The sequence below is a fragment of the Ursus arctos genome, unplaced genomic scaffold, assembly GCF_023065955.2.
Source record: "Ursus arctos isolate Adak ecotype North America unplaced genomic scaffold, UrsArc2.0 scaffold_3, whole genome shotgun sequence".
Classification (NCBI taxonomy): domain Eukaryota; kingdom Metazoa; phylum Chordata; class Mammalia; order Carnivora; family Ursidae; genus Ursus; species Ursus arctos.
Window position 1 is genome coordinate 80,278,943 of NW_026622985.1, and position 16,606 is coordinate 80,295,548.

General features: G+C 36.6%; 1 protein-coding gene across 10 annotated transcripts in view; it reads left to right on the forward strand.

Moving 5' to 3' along the window:
* Nucleotides 1-16,606, forward strand: part of NRF1 (nuclear respiratory factor 1) — a 143,223-nt gene that overhangs the window by 47,704 nt on the left and 78,913 nt on the right. For 8 of the 10 annotated variants that reach the window (XM_057304201.1, XM_044388236.3, XM_026510985.4 and 5 more), the window contains exons 2-4: nt 1,432-1,663; nt 9,842-9,956; nt 12,876-13,002. In XM_057304201.1, the coding sequence (XP_057160184.1) occupies nt 1,441-1,663; nt 9,842-9,956; nt 12,876-13,002 (465 nt within the window). In that variant the 5' untranslated portion in view covers nt 1,432-1,440. The remainder of the gene's footprint in view (nt 1-1,431; nt 1,664-9,841; nt 9,957-12,875; nt 13,003-16,606) is intronic. The other 2 variants (XM_057304202.1, XM_048212882.2) reach the window with 1 other exon arrangement.

Consider the following 16,606-nt stretch of genomic DNA (forward strand, 5'->3'; position numbering starts at 1 on the left):
GGGAGGGGTGGAGGGAGACTCAGACTCCCTGCTCGCTGAGCAGGAAGTAGAGGTGGGCCTTGATCTGAGGACCCTGGTATCATGAGCTGGGGCAGACGTTTAACCGACTGAGGCACCCAGGTACCCCTGTATTCCTTCTTTTTAAAAGCTAAATACTGTTCTATTTTATATATATCCACATTTTGTTTACGCATTTATCCTCTAGTGGATAGTTGGGTTGCTTCCACCTTTCTGGCTATTGTGAATAATTCTGCTATGAACATGGGTGTGCAAGTAGCCCTTTGAGACCCTGCTTTCAGTTCTTCTAGGTATAATTGCTGGAAGATAATTGTTGGATCATATGGCAATATTTTCAGTTTATTGAGTTTATTGATTATATGCAAAATTTTATATACAAGGATATTCCCTGCACCAATGTTTATAATAGCAAAAAATTGGAAGCGGCCTTGCTATGTATCAGTAGGTGATTGGTTACATAATTACGGTACATCCATACAATGAAGTATATATACTGCAACTGCTTAGAAAGACCTGTATGTTTTGACATGTCAAAATGTCTAGATAGATTATAATATGAAAAAAGCAAATTATAATATGTGTAATGTGAACCTGTTTTTTTAAAATATTTTATTTATTTATGAGAGAGAGAGAGAATGGGAAGGGCGAAGGGGAGAGAGAGAAGGAGAAGCAGACTCCACACTGAGCTGGGAGCCTGATGTGGGCTCTATCCCAGCACCCTGAGATCGTGACCCAAGCCAAAGGCAGATGCTTAACCAGCTGAGTCACCCAGGCGCCCCATATATGAACCTGTTTTTATTTAAAATCATATATATGTATGTATGCTTCAAAACCATTTTTAAGGATAACACACTTCTGTAGGTTGAGGGGAATGAGGGGATAGATTATAAGTGCAGTAGAAGAGCACACCTTTATCTTACTACTTTACAAGTCATTGCATCGTATCAGGGTTTGTAAGAGGCACAGTTTTATAAGCAGAAAAACCAATTTTTAAGTGATCTTATTTTTGGAAAAAATAAAGCTTGACTTCTGTTTGTCTGTGAAATACAAAGAAAATGTTAAGTATTTCATTTACTTACTAAGTGTTTTTATATCTACAATGTCAAATGCAAGTCACTGGGATCTTTAAAGTATCTTTTTATTGTTACATGTAATATGAAGGTGTATTTATTTCCTGTGGCCTGACATATAAAATTAGCACAGTGAATTTCTACCAAAATGGTTTTACATAAGGAAAATGTTCTACCATTTTTGGATCATACTTGAATGGTGCTTTCCATTTCCTGTGACTTGGTGTAGTGAGGTATGGAGTGAAATAGCAGGCTTCCTCTGTTCTTGAGGAAAATATTGCTTAGTTTAAGCATCGTGTTACACTACATACTGAATTCTGTTCTTTGCCTTTTCTTCTGACAGTAGATCTTCATGGAGGAGCACGGAGTGACCCAAACTGAACACATGGCTACCATAGAAGCCCATGCAGTTGCCCAACAAGTACAGCAGGTCCATGTGGCCACCTACACAGAGCACAGTATGCTGAGTGCTGATGAAGACTCACCTTCTTCTCCTGAGGACACCTCTTACGATGATTCAGACATACTCAACTCCACAGCGGCTGATGAGGTAACAGCCCATCTAGCTGCTGCAGGTAATGCTATTTGGATCGAAAGCTCTTCATTTTTTTGCTTAACCTCTGGTATTGTGCATATCTGAAAGGGCCTAGGATGTAGGCATTCTCATGTATATTTTCATATCACATTTTCATGATTTTTTTAAAGCTTGCATTTACAGCTTATGCCTGTATTCTACTGAGACTTAGGATCTAGAATGGCATACTATTAATGATGACTTTGGTTTTGTTTTTTCATCCATTCCAACCATCTTTTGACTTCTTACTGGAGTATTTAGTCCATTTACATTAAATGTAACCACTGGTATATTTAGGTTTAAATTTATGATGTTAACTGTATGCTTTCTCTTCATCCCACTTACTCTGTGTTTACTTTTCCTTTGTGTTTTGGAGGGACTGAAAAGTTTTTAATTTGTTTTTCTTGTTAGTTTGGAATGTAGACACCTTTCCTAATAGTGGTACCCCTAGAAATTATAATACATCCTTAACTTATTTCAAAGTCCTCTGTAATTGGTACTTTTGTCCTTTTAAGGGATAATGCAGGTTTCTTAGAACACTTGAATTTCATTCCCCTGCTCCTGACCTATATGCTATTGTTATAATATGTATTAATTCTTTGTATATTTTAAGCCATACAAGATATTATTTTCATTTTATACTTAATTAGTGTTCATTTTTTCCTTTATATCCAACTTGCCTTCTGAAAATCTTTCTTCTACCTAAAGATAAATTTAGTATTTCCTTCAGCGTGGAAGTCTCTCAGTTTTTCATTGTCTGAGAATGTTTTTATTTAACCTTCAATCTCAAAGGATGTTCTCACTGGGTATAGAATTTTAGGTTGACACTTACTTTTTTCCCCTCATATTGAAGATACTGTTCCCACTGTCCTCTGGTTTCCATCCTTGCTTTTCAGAATTCAGCTGTTTCATTCTAACAGCTGCTCCTTTGAAGGTTATCTCCCACATAGGTCCCTCCTCCAACTGTTCTTAAGATTGTCTCTGTCTTCAGTTTTTTGTTTGTTTTTTTTTTTCTGTTCTCAGTTTTTGTGATATATCTGGCTTTGGACTTCTCATTTATTCTGTTTAGGGTTCTTTGAACATCTTGAATCTGTGGATTGATGTCTTTCATCGATTCTGGAAAGTCTTAGTAGATTTATTATTTTTTTTAAAGATTTTATTTGTTTATTTGAGAGAGAGAGCAAGCACAAGCTTGGCGGGGGCGGGGGGAGGGGTAGGAGGGGCAGAGGGAGAAGGAGAAGCAGACTCCCTACTGATCAGGGAGCCCGATGCGGGGCTCGATCCCAGGACCCTGGGATCATGACCTGAGCTGAAGGCAGACGCTTAACTCATGGAGCCACCCAGGTGCCCCTTAGTCACTAGATTTTGCTTCGGTTTTGCTTCTGCTCCATTCCATCTTTTCCTTCTGTGACTCCAATTAAATATGTTAGTTTTCCTCATTGAATCCTTTATGTCTCTTACTCTCTGTTCTATATTACCATCATTTTGTCTCTTTATGCTTCACTCTATATAGTTTCTTCAAACTGTCTTCCAGTTTATTAATTTTCCTCATCCACTGTGTCTGAGGTGATTTAAATCTGTCTACTGAGGTACTAATTTTAGTAATAGTTAATAGTTTCATTTTTTGGTTTTAGGCTTTCTAATATTTTTTTCCTCCCAAATTTGTACTATTATAGTTTCCATTTGTGAGTAGAAAAAAAGTTTTTTTAATCTCCATGAGTGAAGTAAGCATTGTGATTTTCCAATAAATTTGGTTAATTCTCTCTGAAGTGCCTATTTGGTCTTTTTCTGTTATATGTTGTTAGTACTGTTTCTTATTTATGTTGGTTTTTCTCTTTATGTATCAATTATATTTAAATGAATGCTGGGTGGTGTGTTTGGAAATTTATTTTTAGAAATATTTTGGGGTCTAGAATAATATTATTGTCCTCTAGAGAGGATTTTTGTTTGCTTTTGCCAGATGCCTGAGGACACTAGCAATCCTGGATTATCTTAATCCAATTTAAGGTTTGAGATTTTTCTGGGCCACTGAATGACTTAAAGCTGGCTCTATTTTGTACCATTCTCTTTGCTATTTACCTTGTATACTTATCACTATGTGGAAGACTCCATGTAAACTATGCCTGGATGGGTTTAATACTGTATAAGGAACACTGATCTTAGAAGATATTTAAGGAAAGCTGGACAGTAAATCAATGATCAGGAATGGCCAAAATACTTCATCTTTTTTTAGTATGTGCTGTATTTAAGGAAAAGAAGACAAATGCGTTGAAAAACAACCTTATTACTCTCAGTTATTATCCACGGTGTATTTCTGGAATTGTGAATTTAAAATAAGGCTTAGTGGCAGAACACATATGAGATGTTTGTAAAATATATTTTTGAAATATTTATACTTCCCAGAAGAGGGCATCCTGACATAATGAATGCAGGTCAACCTCTTTCCTAGGAAGGAAGATGCTTTTGAGACATAGTTCTACTGTATTACTGTACTTCATTGTCATAGTGTTAAAATTAGGAAAGGATTTTAATCTAACATTTTCACGTGGCAGATGTGGAAACAGAGGCCCAGCTGGTAGAAATGATTTACCATGTAATCATTCAATAATTATTGAGGAATTACTGTGTGCTCTATATCACTGTATATAGATACTACGAACAAGACAGGCAAGAGCTTGCTCCTAATGTAGCTTATAGACCAGTGGTGGGGAGAGGGTACAAATAATAAAGTAAACTAGTTTCAAAAAGCACTGAATACTCTGGAGGAAATAAGGTGAGTGGAGAGGGAAGGGAAGGAGATTGCTGCTTTTTCTAATCCTGTTCTCTTCCCTCCCTCCACTGAGGTAACCACTGTTCAAAATTTGATCTTTATCATTCTCATGCACTTCTTTTATTTCTGCTATATATGTATGTATCAGTAAACAATATTTAGCATTGTTTGGCATGTTTTAAATTTTATAAAAATGATCACTCTAATCCTATCTCTCTGTAACATTGTTTATCTCATTCAGTATTAGTTTTTTGAGATTCATTCATGTTGATAATGCAGCAGTATGTTTTTATTTTAAATGTTATTTGGTATTCCATTCATTATCTGAATATGACATATATTGGCATAGCACTTAAGCTGTTTATAAGGTTTTGCTATTATAATAACTGCAAATGAAAATTTTTTTATCTTGTGCAAATTGTGGGAGTTTCTTTTGGCCTTGGTTTTCAAGATCTTGACAGTTCCCATAGTGATACATTTTACATTGTGATCTGGGATTAATGAATGGCCATATAACTGGAATAACAACTTCTCATGGAGTAATACCCCTCTGCCATGACACACCCACTGATATGTTCCAGTATCTTTCACTTTATTACATTTTATTAAAAAACAAAATCTGGGGCACCTGGGTGGCACAGCGGTTAAGCGTCTGCCTTCGGCTCAGGGCGTGATCCCGGCGTTGTGGGATCGAGCCCCACATCAGGCTCTTCCGCTGTGAGCCTGCTTCTTCCTCTCCCACTCCCCCTGCTTGTGTTCCCTCTCTCGCTGGCTGTCTCTATCTCTGTCGAATAAATAAATAAAATCTTTAAAAAAAAAAAAAAATCTACTCATGAACCATCAAAGAAGAGAAACCTGCAGTTTGAAAACCCTAATGAAGGGTAGACCCAGGAAGAGAATGAGAGGGCAAAGATGGGCACATTTTCAACTTTACTAAATGTTCCAAATGTCTTTCCAAATCACTGTATTAATTTACATCCCCACAAACAGCATGCTAGAGTGCCTGTTGCTTCCAGTCCTCACCATATTTGGAATTGTCAGTCATTTTCTGTTTTTGCCAGTCTGATGAAATAGTATCTCATTGTCCGTTTAATTTGCTCATCTCTGAGCTAGAGGTTCCGGCCAGTGCAGGAAGACAGGATAGAGTGCCATTTCAGACTGTTGAAATGACTTTTTATTGACTAGTGCTTTTCTTCTTTTGCATATTTCCTCTTTATGCCTTTGTCCAATCAGGTTGTTTGTCGTTTTTCCTTATTGTAAGAGTTATTGATATATTTTTAATACTGTTCTTTTCTTGATAATATGATAATATTTAGTATCTTCTTCCAATTTGTTGACCACTCCTTCCCTCAATTTTTTATTATTTCTTTTTGTCCATTAAGGGTTTAATTTATATTATTGTGAAATTTATCAGTCTTTTACCTTACTGTTTATCCTTTTGGAGTCTTATTTAAGGAATTCTTACCCCTGAGTTCATAAGTACTCTACAACAGTTTATTGGAGAAGTTACAAAGCTCTTTGTTGTTTTAATTTAGCTCTTTAATTCACCTGGAATAATATTTTTGTTTATATGATATAAGGATCTAGTTTTGTTATTTTTCCATACAATCATTTGTCCCAGTACCATATTTTTAATAGTTCATCCTTTTCCCACCTCTGTCTTCTGACACAGGAAGGTGTTTATGAACTCTTAATTCAGTTGCATTGGTTTGTTTGTCTGTCCTTCAGCCAGTTCCATGTTGTCTTAATGACTGTAGCTTTATAGTAACTACTGATATTTGATAGGATGAGTGCACCTTTTAAAATTCTTCACAATTATTCTAGCTATTCTTGGCCTTCTGCACTTCCATTTAAGTTTTAGGATCAGCTTATCAGGTTCCAGAAAAACCTATACTGACTGGGACTTTTATTTGAATTGTATTGAATTTATAACTTAATTAAGCACCTGTATTCATACTAGCCTAAAACTGGAAATTACCCAAATGTTTATCAATAGGATAACAGATAAACTGTGATTTATTTATATTCTGGAATATTACTCATCATTAAAAAAGAACAAACTATAACACATATAACAGTGCGGATGAAGCTCAAAAACATTATTCTAAGTGAAAGAAACCTTACATGAAAGAATATATATTGTATGATTCCATTTATTTGAAGTTCTAGAATAGACAGGGCTAAAATAGGGTGAAAAAATCAGAATTGTGGGTACTTTTGAGAGATTGGGAGGGAACTGACTGGAAGGAGACAGGAAAGAACTTTCTGTAGTGGTGGCATTATTATAAATCTTGATAGGAGATTGGTTATCGTAAGTGTCTACATTTTCAAAATTTATGGTACACTTACACAAAATCGAATGTACCCTTAAGATTTGTGCATTGCATTATATGTAAATTTTACCTCAAAAGAAAAACTTGAAATAGTGAACTCTAGCTAATGATATTCCTACTGAATTTTAGGGTAATCGTACTGCAGTTTACATGCATCAAAATAAAAACATGATAAGAATTGATGAATGGATAGAAAAATGGATTGGGGGGGGGGGCGCCTGGGTGGCTCAGTTATTAAGGATCTGCCTTCGGCTCAGGGCGTGATCCCGGTGTTATGGGATCGAGCCCCGCATCAGGCTCCTCCACTGGGAGCCTACTTCTTCCTCTCCTACTCCCCCTGTTTGTGTTCGCTCTCTTGCTGGCTGTCTCTCTCTGTGTCAAATAAATAAATAAAATCTTTAAAAAATAAAAAAAAGAAAAAAGAAAAATGGATTGGATGCCTGGCTGGCTCACTAGAGCGTGTGACTCTTGATCTTGGGGTCATGAGTTCAAGCCCATGTTAGGTATAGAGATTATTTAAAATTTTTTTAAAAATCTTAAAAAAAACAAAGAAGGATAGATAGATGTATATGATAAAATGTTATGGTAGAGTGGTAGATATATGAATGTTCACTAAAAAATTCTTTCAACTTTGCTCTATATTTGAAAGTTCTAGTAATAAGATGTTGGACTCCTACAAATCAATAGAATAAAAACAAATAAGCTAATTTAAAAATTGACAAAGGACTTGAGTAGACATCTTCCTAAAGAAGATGTATAAGTGGTCAAGAAGCCCGTGAAAAAGATGTTCACATTACTAATCATCAGGGAGATGCAAATCAGAACCATAATGAGATGCTATCTGACACCTGGTAGGATGGCTCTTATAAACAACAACAACAACGAAGGATAAATATTAGCAAGGATGTGGAGAATTTGGAACCCTTATATGCTGTTGGTGGTGGTATATAAAATGGTGCAGCCTCCATGGAAAACACTATAAAGCTTCCTTAAAAAATTAAAAACAGAACTACCCTATGATCCAACAGTTCCACCTCTGGATACTTACTTGGAAGAATTGAAATCAGGATCTCGTAGTGTATTCACATTCCCGTGTTCATCATTCACAATAGCAAAGAAAGCAGTTAAAGTGTCCATTGACAGATGAATGGATAAAGAAAATGTGGTGTATATATTGAATGGAATATTATCCAGCCTTTAAAAAGAAGGAAATCCTGCCATATGCAACAACATGGGTGAACCTTGAGGGCATTATGCTAAGTGAAATAAGCCAGTTACAGAGAAGGACAGCTACTGCATGATTCCACTTATCTGAGGTATCTAGTCAAACTCATAGAAACGTGTAGAGGGGGGGTTGCCAGTGACTGGGGTGTGGAAATGAGAGTTGCTCTTCAACAGGTATAAAGTTTCAATTATGCAAGATGAATAAGTTCTAGAGATCTGGTGTACAACATTGTGCCTATCTTTAAGTGTATTGTACACTTAAGAATTAATATGGTAGATCTCATATTAAGTGTTCTTATCACAGTTACAAAATAAAATACTGGAAAAAATATATCAATAGGATTTTTTCATCTCCCAGCTATTTACAATGGAAAGGAAGGTTAAAAGCGTTAATTAATTTTTTGACTTGCTCTGGGGCTCTTTAGAGGAGTTTATTTTATTTATTTATTTATTTATTTATTTATTATTATTTCTTTTTTACTTTTTTTTTTTTTAATGATTTTTTATTATATTATGTTAGTCACCATACAGTACATCCCCGGTTTCCGATGTAAGGCTCGATGATTCATTAGTTGTGTATAACACCCAGTGCACCATGCAATACGTGCCCTCCTTACTACCCATCACCGGTCTATCCCATTCCCCCACCCCCCTCCCCTTTAGAGGAGTTTAAGTCAGACTGATTATACTACTAAATAACATGTAGAGAGATTTGTCTAGATTTTCAGGGAGGCTTATTTTAATTGAGCCCCTTAGACCATATATAACATATATGCTAGTATAAATGTGAGTAATTAAACTTAATTGTCATGTAAGCCTTTTTATAGGGTTTACAAATAAGGATAAAAGTGCATCATCTGCTTAAAAAAGAAAAAAAAAAAAAGGAATGCCCTTGATATGTTGAGATTCCATGAATCAGAGACTCCAATAATTCCTTAGGGTCTACCCTTTATTTTTTTTTTTATTTTTTTTTTTTTTAAGATTTTATTTATTTATTTGACAGAGATAGAGACAGCCAGCGAGAGAGGGAACACAAGCAGGGGGAGTGGGAGAGGAAGAAGCAGGCTCATAGCGGAAGAGCCTGATGTGGGGCTCGATCCCGTAACGCCGGGATCACGCCCTGAGCCGAAGGCAGGCGCTTAACCGCTGTGCCACCCAGGCGCCCCTACCCTTTATTTTAATAATTAGTTTCAGGGCAAGCCAGACCAACTTTTATTAACATTTTTTTCCTTAGAGTGGGATAGTTTTCATCTCTTCCCTGCCAGCATGCTTTCATCAGTTAAACTTTGTGGACAACAACTCCATTTTAGGCACAATTCTCAGATATATAAGAAAAAAATTTCCAATTAAGATAATATTCTTCCAGCTATTCCTCTTATGGGTGGTGTTATTACTATTTGAGTTCCAAGCATGAGTGATTATCTCTGACTTCCTTAACTTGGCAGTGTCTTGGGGTAATGGAAAGAGGGGTGAAATCTGTGATTATTTTCTTTTGGCAAGCTCTTCCTCTCAGTACTGCAATTTCATCTAGCACGTCTGAGAATATTGCCTTCGCAGTATGGGCATGTTGGCAAAACAAAACAAAACACAGCATTATATAAAATGTAGCTAGTGTGTGGTGAGGAGGTGTTTAAGTCCATCACTTTTTCAGATTCATTGTAAGTTTTATTGGTAAATGAAAATACGATTTGTGTTGAACAATAGCAAAGTATGTTGATAATATCAGGAACATTCTATATTTACTGAGAACATATTAGTAAATAATGGCTACCTTCTTCATACCTTTAATTGTTTTCTGTCTCGTAGAGCTAACAGGCTTTGCCTGATCTCAGCACATGCATTATTATTTCAGGTCCTGTGGGAATGGCTGCTGCCGCTGCTGTGGCGACAGGAAAGAAGCGGAAGCGGCCTCATGTGTTTGAGTCTAATCCGTCTATCCGGAAGAGACAGCAAACGCGCCTGCTTCGGTGAGGGCTCCCTTCTCCATATTGTTGCCGTTCCTCCAGTGCTTCATGGTGTGGATGACAGAACTAGAACATACGTTACTAGGAGCACCGAGGATACCAAGTTAGAGTCCTTGATGGCAGAATTAGACTTGAAAGTACTCCTGTGGAATCAAATACATGAAACTAGAAATGATGAACAGTTGTAGAATATCACATCATTTCACTCAGAGAAAATTTTTATGCCTGCTCTGTGCCAGACATTGTTCTAGGCCTTGGGAATATAACAGTGAACAAAACAAATCCACTTAAAGAGCTTATGTCCTAGTGGAGGGAAAAAAATAAACGTATATGTAATATGTCAAATGATGATAAGTACTATGGAAAAAAAAGAAAGTGGAGTAAGGAAAAAAAAGAAAGGTTTGGGGGGATATAGTAGTTTCTCTTTTTTTATAGGGATGGTCTGGGAAATCCTCTTTGGCAGGCAGCCTCTGAACGGAGACCCAAAGTAAGTAAAGGGGCATTGTTGATGTCTAAGGGAAGAGCTTTTCAGGAAGAGAGAAGAGCAAGAGGAACGTTTCTGAAGTGGGATGGAATGTAACAGTCACGTTTGAGGAATAGCCAGGGGAAGAATGACAGGAGAGAGAGTCAGAGCAGTAGTAGGGAGCCACATCATGGGGGCGTGGGTCCAGTATAAGGGCTTCGACTCCTGTTCTGAGTGAGATGGGAAGTCAGTGAAGGCTTTTGACCAAAGCAGCAATATGGTCTGATTTATGTTTTTAGAGAAACCATCAGGCTACCATGTTGAGAATAGAATTTGGGTATACCAGAATGGAAATAGGGAGAGCAATTAGGAAGTTATTGTAGTAATGCAGGCCAGGAATCATAGGGTCTTAAAACCAGTATAGCAGCAGCAAAGGTAGGAAGAGGTGGTCATCCTGAATGTATTTTAAAAGTCAGCTCCAACATGATTAACTGATAGGTTGGATGTGGGGTGTGTGAGCAAAAATAAGAGTGAAGGCGACCTCAAAACTTATGGTCTGATTACTGGAAGGGTTGAGATGACACTTACTGGAAGAGAGGAGCAGGTATAGGACTGAGTGAGGGTAGGGCAGAATCAGGACTTTGGTTTTGGACACGTTAGGTTTGTGATACCTCTTAACCATTACATGGAGAAACAATAAGCAGTTGATATGTGAGTCTGGAATTCAAAGGAGAGATCTTGCTGAAAATGGCCAAGTCTTAAATTTTATCTAATACCGTGAGACTGGAAGCGGTCACCTAGGGAGTGAGTGCGGACTGAGGCCTAAAGCACTCTACCCTTTAGAGGTCGGAGAGATGAAGGGAACAGGGCAAAGGAGTCCAAGAAGCTACCAGTGAGTCAGGAGGAAAATCAAGAGAGCCGTACACTAGAAACAAAGTGTAAAATGTGTTTTAAGAAGGGCGTGTGGTCTGCTCTGTCAAATGCTGCTGTCAGGTCGGATAAGATGCAAATTGACCGTTAGATTTAGCAACGTGGAAGTCGTGATTGAACTTGGCAAAGCATTTCCAATAAAGTGGTAAGGATGAAAGGATCGGGGTGTCTTCAAGAGAGAAAGGGAAAAGAATTGGAGAGCATGAATGTAGACCATTCCTTCAAGGAATGCTGCCAAATTTCTTGCTTGGCATATGGTTCTTTGCTGAAGAGTGTTTTCTGAAGAGTTTGTAGCTTGCACAGAAAGATTATCACACAAGTATAGTACACGGAGGACTTAATATTTGATGGTTGCATGACATGCATTCCATATAGGATAAGAAATTTTGTCTCTCAAATGTTCCAGAAGCTTTTTTCTTGTAGTGTTTTAAATATTGTATCCAAAATCTGTAGGTGTTTATTGGAATGTTGAATCCAAATGGAGTGCCAGCCCATGTAAATGATATGTGACAAAAGCTAGAAAATACAGCTTATACTAAGAACAGAAGAGGAAGAGTGTAAGAAACTGAAGGAAAACCCCAGAAAGTACTGATCGGAAGCTTTCAGCACAGAGTTTATATACCACCATATAGGCAGTTCTTCTCATGTCTTTTAATGATCGGATAGGCTGGAGTAATGAGAATGTGTTATATATAGAAATGTCTTTGCTATAAGGGGCATAGACATGACAGTACATACTTCTGGAGAAAGATGGAAAACTAGATATGTTCACTTTGTTTCATTTGAATTAATTACTCACCAGTCCCTGGAAAGAGTAGACTATATTCCCAGAAGGATTATGGAATGTAGAACTTAAAAATAATCTCCCATTATTTCAGAGGAAGAGCCCAGTGTTTATTTCATCCAGTGTTGATATATTTAAAAAAGCTCTTTTACTTCTTCTTCGTTTGTAAGATATTACAGGACCAAGAATTATTGTTTATACACAATGAAAATCTAGAAAAGACAGCATTTTTGAAGTCGTATTTCTGGATAAAACTATGTCAGTGAGACATAAACAATGACTGTATCAGTCAAAGAAATTAGAAGCAGGTCATTTAGGCCTCCTTCATTAAGCATGGAGATGATATGATAATGTCTGCAAGAAAACGTCTCAGCACTAATCTTTATTGTTATTATAAGTTGCAGTAAGAGAAAACGCGTTTAGTGTTGCTAAGATCAGGAAAAATTATACTCTCCATGTTTGACATTGTGTCATGGCTGTGTCCTGGTGTCCTGATGCAAACTTGTAGCTGACCCTTATATCAGTGGGCTAGTCATTGGTCTTTAGGACAAAGGTATGCACATATTTCTGCTGAACAGGGTATTCAAATTCACACTCCCCTTTTCACATTTCGGGTAAAAAAAAAAAAAACCCAACATATCTAATCAGAATAAGTTGTCTCAAGTCAAAGTAAATTTTGTTTCTGTGTCATTGTAATTTCTCTCTTCTTTAACCATTTTTATTCTCTTTTCATTCTCTGATTCAGGAAACTTCGAGCCACATTAGATGAATATACTACTCGAGTGGGACAGCAAGCTATTGTCCTCTGTATCTCCCCCTCTAAACCCAACCCTGTCTTTAAAGTGTTCGGTGCAGCACCTTTGGAGAATGTGGTAAGAAAACTCAGCTGTGTTCTCAGATATTCACTCTTGCTTTCTGTGGTTGTTGTTCGTTCTTTTGAGCCTCTGTCTAGTACAATAGCTATTACTTCTATCCTCCCCCCATCTGGGGGGTGGAGTGGACTGGTTTTCAAACCACTTTATGTAGATTAAAATAAAAAGGATTATTTCTGTTTGTACAAGATGTTCTGCCCTATCAGATATTCCGTCTGATAGATAACTTGCGGATGTCAGATCCAAGGAGGGAAAGATGGTGTTATGTTTGTTAAGAAATTACCACCACAGGATTTTGTGGGTTTTTTTTCTTTTAATTTAAAGTTATTTACTTATTTATTTATCTGAGAGAGAGAGAGAACACGAGCAGGGTGAGGGGCAGAGAGAGAAGCAGACTCCTGCTAAGCAGGGAGCCCGATGCAGGGCTCAGTCCCGGGACTCCGGGACCATGACCTGAGCCAAAGGCAGATGCTTAACCCACTGACCCACCCGGGCACCCCAAGGATTTTGTAAGAAAATGACTGATTTATGTCAGAAACAAAATGGAAGATAATTCCAAAATGTAAACGTCGTGAGGCAAACCTCAGGAAGCATCTTACTGATTGCTGGTATTTGAATTGCATGTTTAAAATCTCTTGCATTTCTTTGAAGAATTTGACACTCTGCTTCAATTTGGAAATACAGTTGAATATTTTGATTGCCTAACTGTCCATAGCTAAGTTTATAAACATAGTATTTTAACCGTTGCATACTTATAAGTGAATTATGTTTTCTCTGCCCGAAATAACTTTAAATCATTAATAGAATAATGGTCCAGATATAAATTGCATTTTGGTTTTATTTGGATGACGTTTATTAGCTAAAGGGACAATTACTGGATTTCTCCCATACTGAATGTAGACATTTCAGGAGTTTAGAACTGATGAGTAAGCAATTGAAATATTATTTGTTTTATTGGGGTTTTTTTTCACATACAAATATTGTGGTTCTTTCTCAACATTTTTGAGTTTTGTTTTGAGTTTTGCCAAAAATTCCTGAGGCCCTAGGATTAAGATGCATATTAGGACCTTTCCTTAGTAGAAGATTTCTAGTTCAAAATGGTGCCTGACAAGCTGTCCTTAGTGTCATGACATTCACAAAGATGAAATCTGAGCATGTCTTCTTTTTTTCAATATTGAAAATGTAAAGTAATTTTGCTACTACTAATAGTAATATGATCTGTGAAAAAGACTCATCTAGAAGACTCAAAAAATACCTCTGAAAATTATTCACTGAAAAGAGGGGTGCCTGGCTGGCTCAGCCAGTGAAGCATGTGACTCTTGATCTCGGGGTTGTAAGTTCGAGCCCCATGTTGGGTATGGAGATTACTTAAAATCTTAAAAAAAAAAAAATTGAAAAGAAAGTTTGGGAAACTGTTGGAGTCTCCATACATTATAAAAAGATATAGACTCTCTGAAACAGAAACAAACAGTCATATGATAAACTAGACAGAAAAAAAAAGCAGTAGATGTTTTTTCATTGACTGACATTTGATAAATACAGGCTGAAGAATAAATACCAGTAGAATTAGAAGCAGAATATGTCTTCCAGAACATTAAAGAGGAAAAAAACCAAGTCTATATAAAAGATAAGAAATGAAGGAATTAAAAAAGAAAACACAAAGTATAGAACAAAGTAATATAAGTGAAGCCAGTTAATTTTGTTATAAATCATAAATATAAATGGATTAACTCCTTTGAGAAAGACAAAGATTTTCTTTTTGAGTGGAACAACAATATAATCCATACCAAAACCCAACTGTATATAATTTATGTGACATACTCACAGTGACTCACAAATGTTCACAGTAGTGGCAAATGATATTAAGAAAGTGAGGACAGTCCAGAATGGGAGAAAATATTTGCAAATTGTACATCTGACAAATAACTTGAATCCATGTAAAGAACTCTTAGAATTAAACAATAAAAAGCCCAATTTTATTTATTTATTTATTTAGAGTGCGCATGCGCAGCAGGAGGTAGCAGCTGAGGGAGATAAAGACTCTTAAGCGGCCCCACGCCTAGTGTGGAGCCTGATGCAGGGCTCAGTCTCACAACCCTGAGATCACAACCCAAACTGAAATCAGGAGTTGGACACTTAACCAACTGAGCCACCCCAGCGCCCCGTGCCCAATTTTAAAATGGCAAAGAATCTGTCACTATTTGCAGATGACGTAATACTATACTTAGAGCACCCTGAAGACTCCACCAAAAATCCGTTAGAACTGATAAATGAATTCAGTAAAGTTGCAGGATACAAAATTAATATACAGAAATCTGTTGCATTTTTATACATTAATAAGTAAATTCTGCTTCTGAAACCAATATTGCACTGTATGTTAACTAGTTAGAATTTAAATAAAAACTTGAAGAAAAAAATAATGAAGTAGCAGAAAGAGAAATTAAGAAAACAATTCCATTTACAATTGCACTAAAAAGAATAAAATACTTAGGAATAAACTTAGCCAAGGTGGTAAAAGACCTGTATTCTGAAAAAATATATACAACAATGATGGAAGAAATTGATGACAACACAAATGGAAAGATATTTTATGCTCATGGCTTTGGAAGAATTAATATTATTAAAATGTCCATACTACCCAAAGCAATCTACAGATTCAGTGCAGTCCCAATCAAAATACCAATAGCATTTTCATAGAAGCAGAACAAATAATCCCAAGATTTGTATGAAACCATAAAAGACCTCAAATAGTCAAAGCAATCTTGAGAAAGAAGAACACAGCTGGAGGTATCACAATCCCAGATTTACATGTTTTAATAATCAAAACAGTATAGTACTAGCACAAAAATAGGCACATAGATCAATAGAACAGAATAGAAAGCCCCAAAATAAACCCAGCATTATATTAATCAATGACCATGGAGGCAAGAATATACAATGGGGGAAAGATAATCTCTTCAAAAAATGGTGTTGGGCAAACTGGACCACTTTCTTACACCATACACAAAAACAAATTCAAAATGGATTAAAGACCTAAATGTGAGACCTGAAACCATAAAACTCTTAGAAGAAAACATAAGCAGTAATCTCTTGTACGTTGGCCTCAGAAGATATTTATGGATGTGTCTCCTCAGGCAAGGAAAACAAAAACAAAAATAAATTATTAGGACTACACCAAAAAAAACCTTTTTGCACAACAAAGGAAGTTAGCAACATAATGAAAAGGCAATCTACTGAATGTGAGAAGATATTTGCAAGTGATATATCTGTTAAGTGGTTAATATCCAAAATATATAAAGAAGTTACACAGCTTAACACTCAAAAAACCAAACAATTGAATTAAAAAATGGGCAGAGGACCTGAATATAGACATTTCTCCAAAAACCTACAGATGGCCAACACACAGAAGATGCTCAACCTCACTCATTATCAGGAAAAGGCAAATCGAAACCACAATGAGGTATTACCTCACACCTGACAGAATGCATAGTATCAAAAAGACAGGAGGGGCACCTGGGTGGCTCAGTCGGTTAAGTATCCAACTCTTGCTTTCAGCTCAAATCATGTATGATCTCAGGGTCGTGAGATCAAGCTGCACTTCAGG